Raw genomic sequence first — 19,919 nt, forward strand, 5'->3', positions numbered from 1 at the left:
AAAGAACTAACTTTGCTAGACCAGGATAATTGCAGGGGGTAGAAGGCTGGAAGTAAGGTGAGTCATGATGAGAGGAGGTGGGAAGAGAAAGGAGCTGAAGGAAAAAATAAGACTGTTCCCCCAGGTCTATAAATGGTCAGTAATGAAACAAAAATGCATGGAATGTGACTTAAAGATTTCTGAGATGTGCCCATGGGGTGTTTCCAGGCTTCTCAATCTATGATCTCTAGCAACCCTCTGGAGCCGAATTTACCTTCCTAGGTGTGGTGCCCTACTTCTTCTGGAATTCAGATGTCCGGGACAAACCCCATCAGGATATGCCTATGCCTGGTTAACTGTTCCCCAAACAGTCATTGTGATTTTGGTCACAGTTCTGCTGAGGGACCTGTCTGTCCTTCCTGGGGACAGTGAGGGTGGTGGCTGAAGATGGAGCCATGGGTCAGAGGAGGCTAATGTAGCAGACAGGAGGGACCTGCAGGAAGGTACCCAGAAGGCAAGACCCTGGATTTTACCCAAAGCAACAGAAGTGAGAAAGGCAAAAGAAAGCAACTGGCAATGGAATATCCAGAGTTCAGATGAAAAAAAGGAAGGAAAGGGGGAGAAGCCAGGAACCAGGGAATTTCACAGGAACCAAAGATGATGAACGATACAAACAGGAAGAAAGAACCCCTGGCCTATCTGACTGATCAAGAAGACATTCTTCAGCCAATACTGGCAACTCAACAGCATATATATATATATATATATATATATATATATATACTCACATTGATAACACAAACACGAAAATGAGTATTTCTTTGCTACCATTAATCACAGTTCAATAATTCAATGAGCTCTATATTTTCTAGATTGCTTAATTCATTTAGCAAAACCCACAGTTTAGGTACCACCGCAAGGGGAGGTTGGGGAGGGTGCAGAACGGAGCAAACTCAGAAGGAGACTTTTGTAAACCAGAGTTAGTAGCACAGTGGCAAGTAGATTGTCAATGAACACGACAGGAACGTACAGTCATCGGCCTTGTGAGTGCGGTATTGCCGGCTACGGGGGGGGGGGCGTGTGGGACTTCGACTCAGGAGTCTACCTTCTTGTTAATTAAAATCGAGCTGCATGTGAGCAGCCCGTCCACCTTTTCCAGTTCAGAATGGCTCACGGGGATCAGCATATGGTCCTTCAGCTTCTCATAAACCTGCAGCAGAAATCAAGGAAAGGTAAAGCAGAAGGGTTATGTTTCCGCCTCTGTCTTACCCCTGTCCTCCCCACCCCCCACCTCCTCGCCTAGTGTGAGGATTCATTTGGCTCAATAGTTTAGGCTTCTCAGCCACTGAACCTCAAGAGGCGTATGCGGTCTAGACCACACCGGCCCCCAGTGGAGCGAGAGGCCCTGGTGAATCACGAGCTCCATACTTTAACCTCAAAGCCGAAGATGTGTCAAAAATGTGGTTTTACCAGAGACGCCTTCACTCTGCCGCTGTCCCTGGGAGACTGAGTGGTGCGTGAAGGCCATGGCAGTGTTTTCAGTCTGAATATTACCCTTCCTCGCCACACTTTAAAACCCTCTCTACTAAACTTTAAGGTTTCTCTCCTTACCACCACCACTGGAAAAACTCGACAAGACAGACTCCGAGTGAAGTGTTTCAGGTCACACTGCTTTTCAATGACAGGTGTGAATCTTATAGCATCTTTTGACGCAATAGAAAGCATGTGTCGAAACTTTGAATTAAAGGTCCAGAGATTTTTTCTCTGATGATCAAACAAAGCACATTTTTTTTTTTTAGTACAAAATCACCTGGAACACACTATCTAAAAAAACGATCTACCGTGCTTCTTTAGGAAGAATTGTTCCTTAAATTTCACTACGGCGGCTAATTAAGAGTGCTGGAGCCAGAGTGGGGCTCCAGACCCAGTTCTGTCAACCTACCACCTAATGTGTGACTTCAGCCAAGTGTCAGATTCCCTTCTAGCCTTGGGTTACTGTTCAGTAAAAGAGTAACAAGAGTGCCCTCACAGGGCTGCTGCGAGGTATAAATCAGATAATGCTCAGAGTGGGCTGGGCCCCATGCCTGGCACAGGGGAAGCCTCAGTAAACATGGACGTTATCATCGTTACTGTGGATAGACACAGGGCTGAATCCAAAGCCGTTAATCATCCGGTTATCAGATGATCCATGTGGCTGGAGAAGCACGAACGGTCCAGAGCCTTGTTTCTCTAAGTGGGTTCTCTGACCCGGGTGCTTGTTGAAATTGCAGATTCTAGGATGGGGGTCTAGAAACCTGTATTTTTAAACAATCCTGATGCACAATAAAGTATGAGACCCTCTATTCATCTGAGACCTGGTTAAGCCCCATTCTGGGCTCAAGGGTCCTCTGTTCTCCTCAGGTTCACACTTCCAGCCATGGAAACAGAGAAATCATCTATGTATCTCCCCATTTTCTTTTTATCTGCCAAGAAGGTGACTGATTCAGAAGATAAACCTGGTGATTATACAATATCACGTATCTGAAAGGTGGCCAAAATATTTTCTAAAATCTTTAAAGATATAAATTTTAAGATGCATAAACAAAAAACCAGTGGCTATTGAGGGCTCTTCTGTCATGCTGAGTGTCAGTATCTGATTCCTCTGGGCAGAGAGCAAGATGCTGAAATGCCTAAAACAGATATGGACACTTGCAGGGTCTACGGGTGAGCACTCCTGTGACTGCGTGTGCAGAAGAGACTGGCAGAATGCCCTGAAGGACAAGGAACATCTTCTTAGACCAGGAAAGAATTCCATGTCTAGGGACAATTCCCGTGTTGGCGAACAAACGCAGAAGCTCTTAGAGGGACAGGTGCCTGATGGCAAGTGTGTCATCTTTTTGATCCATCGCTACCCAGGATGCACAGCCCAAAGCCCCTTTTTTGCAGCCCTGACAATGAGCACCCACTTCTTTGGGTCACTCACACTTCTCTGTCATAAAAAAACAAATGACCTTCCGGTGAAGGGCAGCTCAGATTTGCCAGAAAACAACGACACAGTTGACTGCCCAACTGTAAGTCTCTATGCTGAGTGAGTGTCTCAGTGCGGGGAGATACGTGTCATCAGAGCTGCTGCAAAAACGTGCGAAATCCAAGTACTTATTGAAAAGTTTTGAATACCAGGCATGATCACCTCAATTTACTGTGCATGTGTTTGTCATCAGAAACAAGAACGAGAAGAATGAGTTAAATTAACTTTCCTTGTGCCCTAAAACTATATTATCCTCTCTGCTTTCTTAACGATTTGACGTGTATAGAGGAAAAGGAAGCCCCTGTTATTTGTCACTCCATCATGAAAAAAATCCCCAGGCAAGAAGACTGTCACAGGGAGGCCTACTCAGCTGCAGTGGCCACGAAGGCTGGTTTTGACTGTTTGTTTGTTTTACCTTTGCACTTTCTGGATATTCTTCTGGGGTGCGGTGTAGCAAGACGTGACCTTTGCTGGGGATATTTAGGTAAATACAGTTTGCGGCCGTGTCATCAGGCATAGTGAGCTTGTCATAGCGGTGATCACTCATCTGCTGCATGATCTATAAGGAGAAACACAGCAGGCTTGAGCAGAGCACTTCCCCACACTTCCAAACAGAAGGAAGGCAGCGCATGGGCATAAGCTTGCGACGGATGCCGAAGAATGTTCCTGAGAAGTGTCTGCCTATTTCCTTGAGTCATTTAGATCCCAGAGGAAAACCCCATGAAGTCAGGATTCTCTGGAAGAACGGCAAGGGTTCTTCTTCTTCTTCTTCTTCTTTTTTTTTTTAAGTGTTTGTAATTTTAAAAAGGTTTTAAAACTGGCCATAATTTTTCCAGTTTTTGTTCATAAGATCTATCAGTGAGACATGAAATGGACACATATGCAAAAGGCCCAGCTGGGGTTTCGATGACATCCTTGGCTGAGTAAGCAGGGCTGTCCTAGTCTATAGGAAAAAGGGACCAGAGTGGTAATCATTCTGGTCAATAATCTGATTTAGCAATAAACACACACACACACACACACACACACACACACACACACAATTTCCTCTTGTAGATATACTTAAATTGAATTAACCTATCTGATGGCAGGGGATGCCTTTAATACAATAAGCATAAAAATCACTTGAGGAGAATGTTAAACTCATATTCTTAGGGCTCACCACCAGGGATTCTAATCTGGCAGATCTGAAGTGAGGTGCAGAGATTTGCATTCTAAAGCTCTCCAGGTAATTCTGAGGCAGATGGTCCCAGATCACACTTGATTAAAAAAAAAAACAAACAAAAAACAAAAAAAAAATCCCACCTGATTTAGCAGGCCTATTAATCAAATGATGGGTTTATAAATGCCTTCATATATAATAACTTAAAAAAATCACAGGAGTGAACTCTATAAAATTTTTAGAAATTGACACCTTATCCTCATCTCAACACAATCAAAACTGAAACCCAAAAATCAACCACCCCTCCTTCACTACAAAAATATCCAAACACCAAAAACAGATAAACAAACAAAAGCCAAATATATTTTCTGCTTCATCATGTAGATTCTTTTCATTCTTGATCAATATCCATATATTTTAAGGAATTTGCTGAAATGTCATGCCATAAGGGTATAACAAGATCTTTTCCATAATCTGGTTTGATTTTACCTTTCCAACCAGGTCTCCCTGTACCTTTCAATATCTATATGGAAATGTGCTTCATATTACTAGACCTCAGAAGTAGGTAGGCTTGCCCACTCAGTGGTGGCAGCAATGGACAGTAAGAATCACAGTGTGGAAGAGAGCATAAGACTGCATGCTCCTTGTAGAAAGTTCATTCCAAAGAGAACATGGAGAGTGGCATAGAATAAGCTCTCCCTGACGCGCCAGTCAAGTAAACCACTCACTTCTCCTCGTGTGGAATATGTCAAAAGCCGGGAGAGGGCACAAGTAATCTGAAATGTAATATCCTTTGCACAGAAAGAAACATCAGGTATGGGCATAAGCTTAAGCCCTGTACCAAAGGCTGAGAGACACAAAGATGAGTGGGACACAGATCGAGTTTTTTTTTTTTTTTTTTTTTTTTTTATTTATATGAGAGAGAGAGAGAGAGATCATAAGGAAGCAGAGAGGCAGTGAGGGGGTGGGGGAAGCAGGCTCCCGATGAGCAGAGAGCCCAATGCGGGGCTTGATCCCAGGACCCTGAGATCATGACCTGAGCAGAAGGCAGAGGCTTAACCCACTGAGCCACCCAGGTGCCCCCAGATCCAGTTTTTGAGAGGTTACAGCCTAATGGAGGAGACTGGCAGACAGTTATACAGAAGAAGAAACAGGGCACCACGGGAAACATTTAAAATGTATTATCTGATCACAGAACTCCCATCTTACAGATGAACAAAACAGACTGAGAGAGATCAAATAACTTACTTGCTCAGAGTCACATGGGTAGATTCAAACCCACATCTGGACAACTCAAACCCTTCTCTATTAATTGTCTTTCTTTGCCCTCTTTCTTGACCTCCAGGGGTGTGGCAGTTCTTCCTCTCCTAGTAACTGCTGTAACATCGACCTTTTTGCCCTCATTTGGCACTTATAATTTATTCTTTTGTGGCATCATTAACTCTTCTTTCATACATAAGCCTGTTACAACATGCTACAGTTTGGGGTAGCCACAGGACTGGGCTGGATGTCTGTCTTGTGCTTCTTAAATTGTCCCCTAAAGGGACAGGCCCTTAGAGGGCATCTCCTGCCGTGGTGGTTCTTTATAGCCCTGATGGAGTAACCTTAGATCTACTTGAACAGTAGATGTGTGTGGACACTTAAGAAGTTAAAGACATTCCTCAAGAGTAGCTATTCTAAGAAAATTAAAAACATATTCAACCTAGCCCTCCTTATAAAATGGATATGCCCAGAAATACTAGGGAGAGGCTTATAAGAAAAAAAAATCCATATCCAAGTAGCTCTCTTCTATTATGAATTGCTACATAAATACATCTTATGCAGACTTTCTTTTTGGCTGCTTTTAAAACATATTAATAATACCTTCCATTGTGTGGAAGGGGACACATTAGACCATCAACTGGAGTAAGACCTGGGTTTGAGTCACAGTTCTAGCCTTTATTAGCTATGCAAATTTAAACTTTTTTTTTGTTTTTTGACCTCTTGGTTTTCTCACTATAAAACTGGGATAATAATAGTCTTTCATATACTTATTGTGAAAGTTAAATGAAGATAATGTATATAATAAGGCACAGTAATAAGCCCTTAATAAGCTTCTAGTATTTTATGGCAGCATGACCAGACAAATAAGGGTCAAGTTGCTAGCTGCAATCAGAAAGAGCTAGGTCTGAATCCTGGCCCTGCTATACACTATGTGACCTTGAGCAAGCTCCTCAAGCCTCAATTTCTTCAGCTATAAAATGGGATGACAGTGTCATACCTTTTTCTCATAGAGTAACTCTGAACATTTATTTTATTTTGCTTTATTTTATTTTAGTTTTTTAAAGTAGGCTCCCAAAGTGGGGCTTGAGCTCAAAAACCTGAGATCAAGACCTGAGCTGAATTCAAGAGTCAGACATTTAACTAACTGAGCCACCAGATGCCCCTGAAGGTTATTTTTAAAAACAAAGCAAAACAGATTATGTCTATGAAGTGCTTAGCACAAGTTCCTAGTACATATTTAAATGTGTAATAAATATGCATACTTCCCTCTGTTTCTTGCAAGTCATTTGGCATCTAGCAGGTGACCAAAATATGCTTACAACTAATTGATTTATTTTTCCCTCCTTTTCCTCCTCTTCCTCAACCCCCTCTCCCCTTCTTCTTTAAAGATTTTATATATTTGAGAGAGAGAGAGAGAGAGCATGAGCAGGTGGAGGGACAAGGGGAGAGGGAGGAGCAGACTCTGCTCAGCAGGGAGGGAGCCCAATGCGGGGCTCCATCCCAGGACCCCAGGATCATGACCCAAGCCAAAAGAAGACATTTAACTGACTGAGGACCCAGGCAGCCCTTCCTCACTCCTTTCAAAGGCTATAGCAGACCTCAAGAGTACACTGAGGAAGCTCCTGGGTGGCTCAGTGGGTTAAGCCTCTGCCTTCGGCTCAGGTCATGATCTTAGGGTCCTGGGACTGGGCCCCGCATTGGGCTCTCTGCTTGTCGGGGAGCCTGCTTCCCCCTCTCTCTCTCTGCCTGCCTCTCTGCCTACTTGTGATCTCTCTCTCTTGTCAAACAAATAAATAAAAAAATAATCTTAAAAAAAAAATGAGTACACTGAGATGTTCACAATTTATATATGTGAACAACTGCATATATAAAAACAAAATATGGTCTTCATCCAGAAAAAGAAATATAATTCATTAATTAATGTTTAATTAATTAAAAAGATTAAAAAATAAAAATTAATTTAAAAGATTTAAAAATTAATTAATTAAAATATAATTCATTAATTAATGTGAGCTAAAGCCAATGTCTGGCTTTTTCCTAATGCTGTACAGTAGGACACTACAGTCTATGGTCCTACCCAAATGATTCTGGAAGTAACATGACAGGGAGTGGTGGATCTGGGGCAAACTAGACAGTCTGCAGCACCTGAAAGCATTAAAACAAAGAAAGAAAAGAACAAAACTTTGTGTATATTGAAATGAACATACATATGTCTCTGTCAATTTGCGACCCATGATTTAATAAAATGGTCCAGAAGCCCAGTGAGCAGACGGATTCTTCAAGTTATTAAGTGGAACTGTCTCTAAATCAACACACAAATGAGAATTTATGAAACTTTTCAGCCATCACTCTTGGTCAGCCTGGCCAGCATGTTTCTTTCTTGGTACAGGGTCTAGGATTGTAGTATGTCTGAATCTCTACTTATTATGTGTTATTGAAGGTGGGCCAAGATGGCTAGTCTGCTCATTTACAGCTAGAACTGACTGTCTTTCATGTGGATTAGATTGAGTTTACCCGAGAAATTCAGGATTTCTTCCAGACCACCAGGAGACAGTTCCTTGGGCCAGAGGCTTACTAAGTAGGACCTCAGTGGGCTTACTAAGTAGGAAAAAGATCCTTAAAACATGATATATACAGCCCTTGTTACCTCGTCAAGCTCAGACACAAAGAAAACAAAATCCAGAAAATTGAGTATTTCCACTGACCTAATTTTCTAAGCCACTGGGAGAACCATGGGCAGCATATTTTGGTCCATCACATTCAGACTCATTGCTCCCACCATTCATAAGCACTAGAGAGTGGCCAGTTGGTTTTCCAGTTTAATTCATGGTCTACAGATAATTCACTACATTCTTTATCCAAAGGTTACACTATTAATCCTAGTGTAAGAAGAGCTGAAAGAGAAAGGAACACAGCAAGATCATACCTATGGGCCTGACTATACCTTCAATGGTCCCACGAGCAGCCTGGCAACTTCCCCACCTCTCAGTCTGACTCATGCGTGTCGGGTAGTGACTAAGGAGCAGAAACATGGAATGTTGTACATTCCAGAGGAAGCATTAACAAGGAGTGTTATCAGTGCTGACTTCTTGTTTATTAGTGAGGGAACAGATTAAAATCTCCAAGGTCGTGCCTACTTGAAAAAGTTCCCAGTTTCTTTTGGGTAATAAAGACTATATTTCCGTTCCTGGGGTGTTTTATTTACTTGGGCTCCATCTCTTTCCACCCTCCCTCCCATCCCCCACCTTCAGCTCCTTGAGGGAACAATCACACTCCTTTGGTTCCTCTATGTTTGCTTTGTTCTTCAGTTAACAACATTTATTTGAAATTGTAATTACTGGTTTTCCATACTCATTAATACTTCTCTTCTTTTCCAGACCTTATATTTATAATTTATAGCTTCTGGTGGGAGTATTCTTAAAAATTACTGACATCAGAGCTAGTACCAACCTCCCATTGTTTGAGGATAGTTACATTTTTTTCATTGTTGTCAGGAAAGGAATTATACCCTGGGTGGGGAAATAATTTAACACTGGGACTAGATACAGTAATTCACTGATAAATGCTACTCTTAAAATAAATGTCTTAACAAAGCCACCTTAGGAGAAGACTCTCAATCAATTTATCAAGGCCCCATGGTTATCATTTTAAGACAGGTTAAAAAATGTGCCTAGAGGGCGCCTGGGTGGCTCAGTGGGTTAGGCCACTGCCTTCGGCTCAGGTCATGATCTCAGGGTCCTGGGATCGAGTCCCACATCCGGCTCTCTGTTCAGCAGGGAGCCTGCTTCCCTCTCTCTCTCTCTCTCTCTCTCTCTCTCTCTGCCTGCCTCTCTGTCTACTTGTGATCTCTCTCTGTCAAATAAATAAATAAATAAATCTTTAAAAAGAAAAATGTGCCTAGACAAATGACTTTTAATAACAGAACAGGCCCCATTTGGAGTAGTGAGGGGTTCTGTTCAACGGGGGAAAGGAGGCAACAACATCAGGCATCGTCTTTCTAAATGAAAAGGATTTAGGAAATGGTAACTATAAGTAATAAACAAAAAATACATTGTTTTTTTTTCTTGAAAAAGTCAAGGTACTTATTCTAAACACAAAGGGTTTCTGTTTCTGGAACAAATAACAGGTTTCTCTTTTCCTGTGAGAGTGACTGTTTTCCTCTTTCCTATATGTTGCTATTGTCTGAATAAGACAACCTGACATTTATTTATAGCTGGGACCAGGAAATATGGGGATATACACAAGGCAGGGCGCTAACCATTCAGAGAGGAACAGACAGAAAAAGATTCAGAAGACCGTATCTCTAACATCTTTCCTCTGTTGTTGGAGCTCGTGCTGTGAGGCTCTGCTCCCGGGCACACGGGGCAGGGCAGGGCCCCTAAGAGCTCGGGCTCCCAAGGACGAAGATGCAGCCACAGTGAGGGGAGGAGCAGGTTTTGTTTGCTCTTTGTGGCTGCACAGAAGCCTTTGTTAAAAGATGAGCATCATTTCAAGTATCTTGAGAATGTAGCTGTTGGCTGTGCAGTTCTATGTGCCAGCATTTTTTCCTAAAAAAGGGTGGAGGTGGTGTATTGCTCCAGAGCTCTGTGTACAGTGTTCTTTTAACCCCAGGGGATCGACTTCCTGCTTCTCACAGTGTCCCAAGCCAGAATGGAAAGGAGGAAGCACCGAAACCCTCCATGGACACACTAAATTCCGGAGAGGCCCTGGACTCCGGATAATACGCGTGAGTTTGACCCGGCTCTAGAGGAAGAACTGAGGCGTCAAGTCCTTGCTGTAAATGCCATTTCGGACTTGTGCCATTTCCCAGAGGAATTATTCCACTTTGTGTAAAACAGGGTATTACTGACATTGGACACAACCAGTGTTTGGTTCAATCCAATAGTTCTCGATGGAAGGGCCCCCGGGGGCTAGACAGGACAGCGAGAGGTGGGAAAGAGAAAGACATCCAAAGATAACTGAGTTGCAGGCTCTGCCTTCAGGTGATGACAATCTATGATTTAAGGCAGGACAAGCACACGAAGGGGATGCTAGCAGTGAATAGAAAGTAAAGCTCACTTCCATTACAGGCACCCCCTTAATGAAGAAGGCACGAGGCAGAGCGGAAATGGCTCTGAAAACCACCGAATCATCGTGGCTGAATCCTCGTGGTCTGTTACACAGCAGCTGATCTGGAGGAATCAGCCTTGCTCCCCAGAGTGGAGCTGTCACAAAACAGAGTGGGAAACGTCTGGCTTTCAGCCCAAGAGAATTTGCATGGCTAGTTGTATTAACAACCAGGCATTTCCGGCAGTTCCCAGCATTTCTGGGAATTTTCTCATTCAAAGGGCTGGAAGGCGGCTACATTCTCCCACTTGTTACTCATGGTTTCTTTGTATTACATCAATTATTAAAAAAAAAAAAATTCTTGGGCTAATGTTGTTTCACAGAACACTTTAGGACTTTTACGGGTCAGATACTGAAAGGGGTACAGAGGTATTTAGAGACGGCTAGGGAATATTCAGAGCGTGTTTGGCTCACTCATAATTGGTCATTTATGAAATACACATATGTACCCTTGCCAACGTATCAAAACAGTCAATACTAAGAAGGACAGATTATAGATTCTATTGAGATACATAGTATGTGATTCTCAAGCACACTATTTGTTGCTACTGTATATCTAAAATCATTCATTCATTTATTTATCTGCCCATCAAGAGTTTATTGAGAGCTGACAATTTACCAGGCATTAAGCCCAGACAGTCCTTTTAAGGCTGAGTCAATATAACTACAGACAATATTCTAGAGCTATTATGTTTTCATATTTAATGGATCTTTCCATGGATCAGCTCAAAATGACCAGAACCTGAGAAAGGCTGTCTGTTAAATATCCTCTCTGAATAGATGGGCTATACAGATCCTAAGAGGGAAGCAACATGGTTCCTTTTAGTTAAATCTGGGCCAAACTTCAAGGCCAAATATTTCCTTTGAAGCTAGTGCCATTTCCTCCACACATTCTCTCATATATTTGGAGTTGCTGTTTTTGTTCAGATCATAATGCCCACCTGAACATGGGGACAAAAGACTTCTCTCCTTCAAACTACAATAACAAAGCACATGAACCGTTTCTGGAAGGGATTCTAAAAAACAATGGTTTCTGTGGAAGGCTGGGAAAAACTCTAACCATCTTATTAGAGGACCAATCTGAGCTCTATGGAGGGCTGGGGGGCAAAGCACAGGCAGGTGGAACAAGGGAGATTCTCTGGGTGAGTCACAATCCTCATTTTCTAATTTCAGGGGTATAGAGGAAAGAGATCCAGACCAAAACACCACTTCCAAAATGCAAAATCTGGGATCCTACCTCCTCTCTAACCCCTGCCATGTATTCTCTAAGACTAGCTCCGTGGCAGAAACAGATCTCCTATAGTCTTGTTCATAAAGATATATCTTGTTGCCTACTTAGATATTGAAGTCATGCCCTGGCTATGCTTTCCCAGATACCTGCACCCTAATTCCACCTTCAAAAATTAATTCCTTTGGGTCCTGGGGGCTTGGGGATCTCCTAGGCTCCCTGTGTCATTTGATAGCAAGAAACAACTGGACCATTTATTGAGCTATCTTCTATTCACTGGTGGTTCATCTATTCTTCATTCATTTCTCACAATTATCCATTTTTGCAAATGAGAAAACCAAGGTTGGGAGAAATTCAGTAATTTGTCTAAGGTCACATGTTAAGACAGTAAACCCAGGATTTAAGTCCAGGTACATCAACCTCCAAATCCCTATCTTTTTCCTGTCACACCAAACTACCACCTCTCCAATATCCCTTGAAAGACTAGACTCTGAGCTCACTAACTTGCAGCCTTTGGGCTGATTTTTCTTGTAGATACAACTTGTTTGACATGCATATTTTTATTTTTTTATTTCTTAAATATTTTATTTATTTATTTGAGAGAGAGAGAGAGAGATAGCATGAATGGGGGGAGGAGAGGCAAAGAGGGAGATGGAGAAGCAGACTCCCCGCTGAGCAGGTAGCGCAATGTGGGACGAAATCCCTGGACCTGAGCCAAAGGCAGATGCTTAACTGACTGAGCACCCAGGTGCCCGACATGCATGTGTTTTTACAAGTTTACATTTAAATGCTTTTAGATGGAGAAGGTCTGGCTCCTGAAGCCATCTAAGTTCTCTACTGAACTACAGGGATTGGTTTTCTTTTTCTTTTTTTTTCAGAGATTTTATTTATTTATTTGACAGACAGAGATCACAAGCAGGCAGAGAAACAGGCAGAGAGAGAGGAGGAAGCAGGCTCCCTGCTGAGCAGAGAGCCCGATGCGGGGCTCAATCCCAGGACCCTGGGATCATGACCTGAGCTGAAGGCAGAGGCCTTAACCCACTGAGCCACCCAGGCGCCTCGGGGATTGGTTTTCTTAAAGCTAGCTGTTATATTCTTTAAGGAGATGATAGAAGAGCAAAGCCTTTGGGAATGGAAAAAGACAGTGGGTTAAGAGGAATTATCACTTCTAGATAGGTAGGCTCCAGAGTGAAAGAGAAGAAATGACCAAACACACGCACTTTGCAATGATGCCCCCAATCAATCCTGACCCTACCACTGGTGGATTAGTGCTTAATTTCTATATGAGCAAATATTCCTTGGCTATCTCATCAGAAGGGCATGAATTTAAATTTTTTTTTTACAATAATTGTTATTGCTTTGATTTAGAGTCATTCAAAATCCTCTGCCCTGTCTACTTGGTTCTTGCGAAAAGGTTGCCTTAGGGTTAGAGAAGAATCTGTCCTCATGAAAGAGCGCTTTTTTTTTTTTTCCCCTGGAACGAGATGAAGAAAATCATCACTGGGGCCTCCAATTATATCTTAGCCTAGATGGTTAAAAAAAAAAAATCTTTAATGTATGTCTGTACTCTGAGATTTTTAGCTCCAGGCAGTAGTGTGCTGGTAAATGTAGGGGAAAATACATGCATAATATACCCACATAAATTTATTACAAATTTTACTGATATGAAGGATGGGTAACACACAATTTATAAATAATAATAAAATAGTCAATACTCTCACATGTAAATTTCATGTTGCCAACTGATTCTCACAAGAGAATGCTTCTGTTCATTTTTCCTGATCAGGGAGCCTGACGTGTGGCTCGATCCCAGGACCTGGGGATCATGACCTGAGCCGAAGGCAGTCACTAAACCAACTGAGCCACCCAGGTGCCTCAAAATACCTGAAAATTTAACAATCAGCCTCATAAGCTTGTAGGAGCTGACTCCCGGAATCCGCCGCCCTACACAGGAAATTTCATGGTTTTATAAGACTTGGTTCGTGGATGTTATTAGCTTAAGTTGGCTGTTCATTGAAAGTTACTTCTCTGGTAATGCCATGGGTAAGTTTAACTTTAAAATCTGGCTCATAGAACTTTTGTGTCCTCTTGGGCAAGCAATGATTGGGGATTAACTTTCAACGGATTTATGAAACTCATGAACTCTTGGAAGGAAGGGTGGCAAATTGAGTTTGTTAAATAGGAGCTTGAATTCATCAAAGCTCTCAAACAGGCAAAATAAGGTAAAAAGGGTTTCCCTTTTCACACTGACTAATTGGAAGCTTAAAGTCTGATTGTCCTATGTGTAAGGAATGAAATGAGAATCAATGGTCTGTATTCTTAAACTTGGCTCCAATTTAATCTTTTTTTTTTTTTTTTTTTAAACGTAGGCAATAGGTCCAGCATGGAGCCTAATGTGGGGCTTGAACTCCCGACTCTGAGATTAAGACCTGAGATGAGATTAAGAATCAGATGTTTAACTGAGCTACCCAGGGACCCCTTGGCTTCAAGTTAAATCATTGTTTTCCTTTCAAGTTATATTACCCTTTTATTTCTGGTTATTTTGCTATCCTTCATGCATCTTTCTAAGCCGCTTTTACAAAATGAGGTGAGGTAGGAGTGCGTAATTTCAGACATTTCTTCTTAAAACGTGTTTTTAATTATAAACAAAAAACTAATTATGAACAAAATTACAACACATAAGCTTCTTGTAAAAGATTCAAATATGAAAAGTTGAAGTTCTATTGGACTTAAAACAACTGTATACTTTTGTCAAAACTCATTGAATTGTATATTCGAAGTGTGAAGTATGAATTTGTAATGAAATAAAGTACGATTATATGGAAATTTTATTTCAATAAAGCTGATTTTTAAAAATTGAAGTCTTTTTTCTCCCTTCTCTGCCCCATCTTACTCTTCTGTCTTCCCCCTTTCCCTATAGTAACCACTATTAAAAGTTTGAAGTGAGTTCTTCAGATCTTTTTTTAAAACATACACACTCCAAACAAAATCCATTTACCTCCACTGAATTTGTCAGGAAAAGAGGCTGAACACCACAGTTCAGAGGCCCCAGCTTTACTTCCCTCAAAGGCTGGTAATGCAAATCTCTAGAGGCAATTACACGTGGCCTTGTTACTCAATTTCTGCAATCATCTCACATTTATTTCCTTCTTGTCCATGTATAGTAAGTAGTTCCAATATCTGAAAATAATGTTATACAAAACATCTACCAAACACTGGACTGTATATAGCTATTTAATTCCCGGCTCCTGAAATCTCTCTTGCTGGCATGGGCTACTTGACGTTCAGGAGTCACTGCTGTCTCTAATCAGGAAGAAGCACCTTAATTGTGATATGCTCAGAAATGACAATTCTTGCGAAACAGGGCTGACAAATCCCATTCATATTTTAGGACTGGGTTTCTTCACCTCAGCACTCTTGATATTTTGGGCTAGATCGTTCTTTGTTACAGGGCCCGTCCTGTGCATTGTAGGATGTTTAGTTGCATCTCTGGGCTCTATGGACTACATGCCAGAAGCATCCACTCTCCCACTCACCATGTTGTAACAAAAATATCTCCAGACACTACCAAATGTCCCCTGGGGGGCAAAGTTGCCTCCGGTTGAAAAACCACTGTTTTTAGGAGAAACTCATCAGATTTATATTTTAGGAGAAGAGCAGATATTTATGGGAAGGAGAAGGGAAAACAACCATAAAAATTAAGAAATCAAATTTCCATTAAGTATACTATTTACTCTTCTATTCTTCCTCTGAATAAACAAGACCCCTGGAAAGAAAGCTATAAGTGTTTAAGAAAACAGCTGTTGTCCCCATATATCTTTTCCCAGAAACCGAAATACCCTGTAAATGATCAAAACCAAACCATGGCTAATGAAGAAAACAGCCATCCCCACTTTGTCTGTTCTTGTGTGGGGAGTTACCTTGGGTTGGGAAGAAAGATTGGTTTCCTTCTGGATGTGGTCTTTGTTGTTGTCAGAGAGGGAATGTTGATAAAGTATTCTGAGCTGCTGAGGAAGTGAGGTCATTTTATAGAATACTAAGAATCGTTAAGTTTGAGAACTGAGCACGAATTTGGAAATTATCAAGTCCACTTCTCTTTTACAGAGATTCAGAGATGAAAAATTAATTGACTTAACTAAAAGCATATAAAGCCAGTGAATTGCAAGGTAAGGACTAGATCTTAGCTCTCCTGACTCAGTCCAGACTTTCCCTTAGGTCTTAGTTCAGTGGAGACAATTTAAGTGGGACAAGAAGGAACCATGTCTACTCCTCCCTTACTCCCTCCTCCACCTCCACTTTAAGGGGTCTCTCTTCTCTTCAAGATCTAAGTAAGAATGTCTTGCACCTCTATTCCTTGATTTATACGATGGATATTACATTGGCTAGTGGTTCTCAACCATGGCTACAGACTAAAATCATCTGGGGAGCTTTTTAAAAAATACAGATTTCTGGGTCCCAACCATAGAGATTTTTTATTTACTTGGTCTGGAGTTAGACAAAATATCAGTATTTCCTTTTAAACATTCATTTTAAACAGGTGACTCTAATACATAGACAGGATCAAGAACCACTATTCTGTGCCCTCTCCATAATTTCTACCTATCTTGGGGGTTAAGGGTGGGAGGTGGAAAGAGGGGAGCTTATATTCTCATATCATCTCTGGCCCCAGCTTCCAGAGAATTAGATCCATTCAGAGATAGTTATTTTACAGGCGCTATTCTTCTTTTCAACCATGTCATCATAGGCAGGGACTTCAGTCTTTTTTTGATTGCCTCAAAAAACCTATTCACATAAAGTCATAGATTTTTCCCAGGTTTGGGAGGTTGGAGTATTGCAGTAATATGAACACTTAAAATTGAATACCGAATGCTGGTGTTCTTCAAAGACTTGACAGTGCTGTCTTGTGGCTGAAGCCTCTTCTCATTCCCTTTTCTCTTCTCTTGTCCTGTCTCCCTGTACCTAGTGCTTCTAAGAAAGGACATTTTTGCTTTCTCTTTCGTTGTATTGTCTACTGACCCCAAACCTTCAAGGATAGCACCTTTCACCCCAAAGGACCCACTGTGTTTTCCTAAAAAAAGATAATTCCCTCCCAAGAGCAAGCCAGGGTTTAGCTCTTCTGAGGGTCTGGTGAACATTCTGGTTGCTTTCCCCACACCTTTTCTCTGCTTTCTTAGTAACTACCCCACTTTTCATTATATCTACACTGCCCTGTGTAGCCCACATAATTGGGGGAAGTTAATTCTACCCAATTCTGGTCCAGCAGTTCCTTTCTTGGTTCACAGAGCCTCAGTAATATTTTTATGGTGCTTTGAGGTCAACCAAACCATACCAAAACCAAAATAAAGAAACAAAATACAACCACCCTTCTGGGTTCCCAAAAAAGGTTTCCCCCCAAACCCTAACACTTTGGTTTATTAAGAATTTAGATCCAAGCGATCTAACAGTAGAATTGTGTGTGTTATCTGACAGGTATATCTGTGCTATTTTTGAAATGTTAAAAGAGGCCCTGGTGCCCCTGAGAGTTTGCTGTGGTGCCCGGCACGTCTCCATGCAGTCAGGAAATGGCAGCTCGGGTGTAAGTCAGCCTTTGCTCACAGTCAGTGGTTCAAAGATGGGCAGGTGACCAATTCAGACTCATAAGAATAGATAAGATCTGAAAGAAGCCTCCTTACTTTTCTGAGAGGATGAATGTTCCCCTCCCTGAATACAGGTGTGCTAGCCTGTCATCAGAAGCTGCTGGCAGTCACAGTGCTGCCCTGAAAGGGAGGCAGCTTTCTCATGAAGTGAATGTGTTAGGTGGGGAAGAGACCCAAAAGATTCTGGTTCTTGGATGGCAACATCGAGCAGATCAATCAACCCCACTGTAGAGTCTGCATTACTTTAGAACTACATGGACCAATAAATCTCCCTTGTTTAGGCAGCTTGAATTGAATTTTCTCCCTAAGGCAAACAAAAGCCTTTATCTCCTTTTGGCTGTAACAGACTAAATTTGGCTATAATAGAAATGACCTGCCCCCCCTTTAAAAAAAACTTGCTCACATGAGAAGAGTTTTGAGGTCATAATGCTGTGTCGTCACTTGACAGTCATCACGAATCCAGGGTCTTCTAGCTTTTTGCTCTTCCAGACCTAGGAAGGGCTGGGCATGCTCCTGTCCTTCTGGTGTAAAAGAGCTGTGGTGCTCCAGCCATCACATCCTTTGTTTCAAGCAGCGAGATTCAGAAAAGGGAAAAAAGCACAACTCCTCCCTTTCAGTCCATGGCCTGAATTTCATACCCAGCACTTCTACTTTTCTCTCATTGGCAATACTTAGTCTCATTGTTATGCCTAGCCCAAAGGAAGCCGAGAAATGCAGACTTTCTTCCACTTTCTTTCAAGTGGCAATGTGCTCACTTAAAACTCAAGGTTCAATTAATAAAAAGGAAGGGTGGTATAAGAAGTTGGGAAAGGCAACTAGCTAGCGTCATCAATGGACTCAGAAAGTAATATATTTTTACGTCACCATTATATATATTTTGATCGCTTTGGCGATTGACATACTGTCTGAATCCAATCAAGTCAAGGTATGCAAGTCATCCCAGAAAGACAGATTATTTAAAAGCTTCCAGGGAAAAAAAAAAAAAAAAGCTTCCAGGGAGGCAGTTACACCACTGGCCCCTTGAGCAGTGCTTTGCAGCGGTGCTTGGAGTGTGGTAGACACTCAGTACGCATTTGTTGAATGCTGAGTGACTGAATCATTTTTAGCACCGCATTTAGCATTTCAATAACTCTTAAAATCCTCCTAAAATCTCCTAATGCAATTTTGTGTAAGACACAATTAGAGCTCAACCTTCACTGAACGGCAAGGAGGAGCTGCCCATCAACACCTGTGCCATACCCTTCTGTGTAATCAACACTGGTCACTGAATCCCAGAATTTAACTCACTCTGGTTGCTCTCTAGGGGCCCTTCTCAAATTCTCCCTATCAAGCTCAGGGATGGGACCAGACAAACTTCTTACCCAGACAGACACCTGGGTTTCCCTCCTCCTTCCTCTATTCCTACTTGAAGAATTCATTCATTCATTCATTCATAAGATTTTATTTATTTATTTGAAAGAGTGTGCACACACAAATGGGTGGAGGAGGGAAAAGGGGTGGAGGAGGGAGAAGGAGAAGCAGACTCTCTGCTTCAACGTGGGGCTTGATCCTAAGACCCCGAGATCATGATCTGAGCTGAAGGCAGATGTTTAACTGACGGAGCCACTAAGGTGCCCTGCCTTACTTGATGAATTTAGTATCATGTTTATTTTCAAGCCACAGGACTTCAGAGCTCAGAAGAAATGAAGACTTTTCTATTCAAGTCTGATGGTCTATGTGCCCAATGAGAATTAGAGCAATAACTCACTTCAGATACATTGTTTTTAACATGCAAGTGTTACCAATAGAGAGAGATGGAACACATGATATGTATCTTCTACTCTATAAGCATTTCCCCTGAAAAAGACATAGCATTTTAGAGAAGAGTGAGTTCTTCGTAAGCAGTTGTATTTCAATAATTTAGTGGAATTCTGCATTTTTGTTCACATGAGAGCTCTTTCTCTGAAGTGCCAGTTATTTTACTCAGTATGATATTATTCTGAATGATAGTTCGTGACATTTTCTGTTCAAGGACATAACAATTTACTTTTAGAATGAATTTTCTCCCCCTGCCTTCATATCCCAGTGTAGGAACTGCTATCTGGTGAATTCCAGACAGACCCAGTGTTGCTCACAGGGGAATCTATGGGTTACCTACATCCAAATCATGACGTGGGTTCCTTCCCAGCCTTGTAGAATCAGAATTTGTCCTGGTGAATCCGAGGAATTCAAATGTGCACTTTATGTGATTCTTGGGTACACTAAAATTTGAAAGTCACTTAGACTTCTCAAATTAAATTAACCTGATTTTTACACCTAAAAGGTATTATTACTGCTACCGATATTACAAACTACTACTAGTTGTATATTGAGAAATATTGAGCTCTTATCCCTTGCCAGAGTGTGGATGGAAAAACAAATGAGTGATGAGAAAATGTGCATCCAATGCAATGGACTCAACATCTTTCATTTGGCTTCCAATTGTTTTGTTTTGTTTTTTGGTTGAAACTCTATATGATGAGTCACCTCTGGATATGTGGTCACAGCTTTGAACTTAAT

The 19,919-nt window shown here is 41.6% G+C and overlaps 1 protein-coding gene across 1 annotated transcript in view; it reads right to left on the reverse strand.

The window, feature by feature from the left end:
• Positions 1–744: 744 nt before the first annotated feature.
• The window catches only part of LOC111143533 (dimethylarginine dimethylaminohydrolase 1), a 132,582-nt gene continuing 113,407 nt past the window's right edge, over positions 745–19,919 (reverse strand). Inside the window, exons 5-6 of the mRNA XM_022497353.1 lie at positions 3,402–3,545; positions 745–1,189 (exon numbers count right to left, since the gene is read on the reverse strand). Of these exons, the coding sequence (XP_022353061.1) occupies positions 1,073–1,189; positions 3,402–3,545 (261 nt within the window). The 3' untranslated portion in view covers positions 745–1,072. The remainder of the gene's footprint in view (positions 1,190–3,401; positions 3,546–19,919) is intronic.

The sequence above is a fragment of the Enhydra lutris genome, unplaced genomic scaffold, assembly GCF_002288905.1.
Source record: "Enhydra lutris kenyoni isolate GAN:26980312 unplaced genomic scaffold, ASM228890v2 scaffoldscaffold9, whole genome shotgun sequence".
Lineage (NCBI taxonomy): Eukaryota > Metazoa > Chordata > Mammalia > Carnivora > Mustelidae > Enhydra > Enhydra lutris.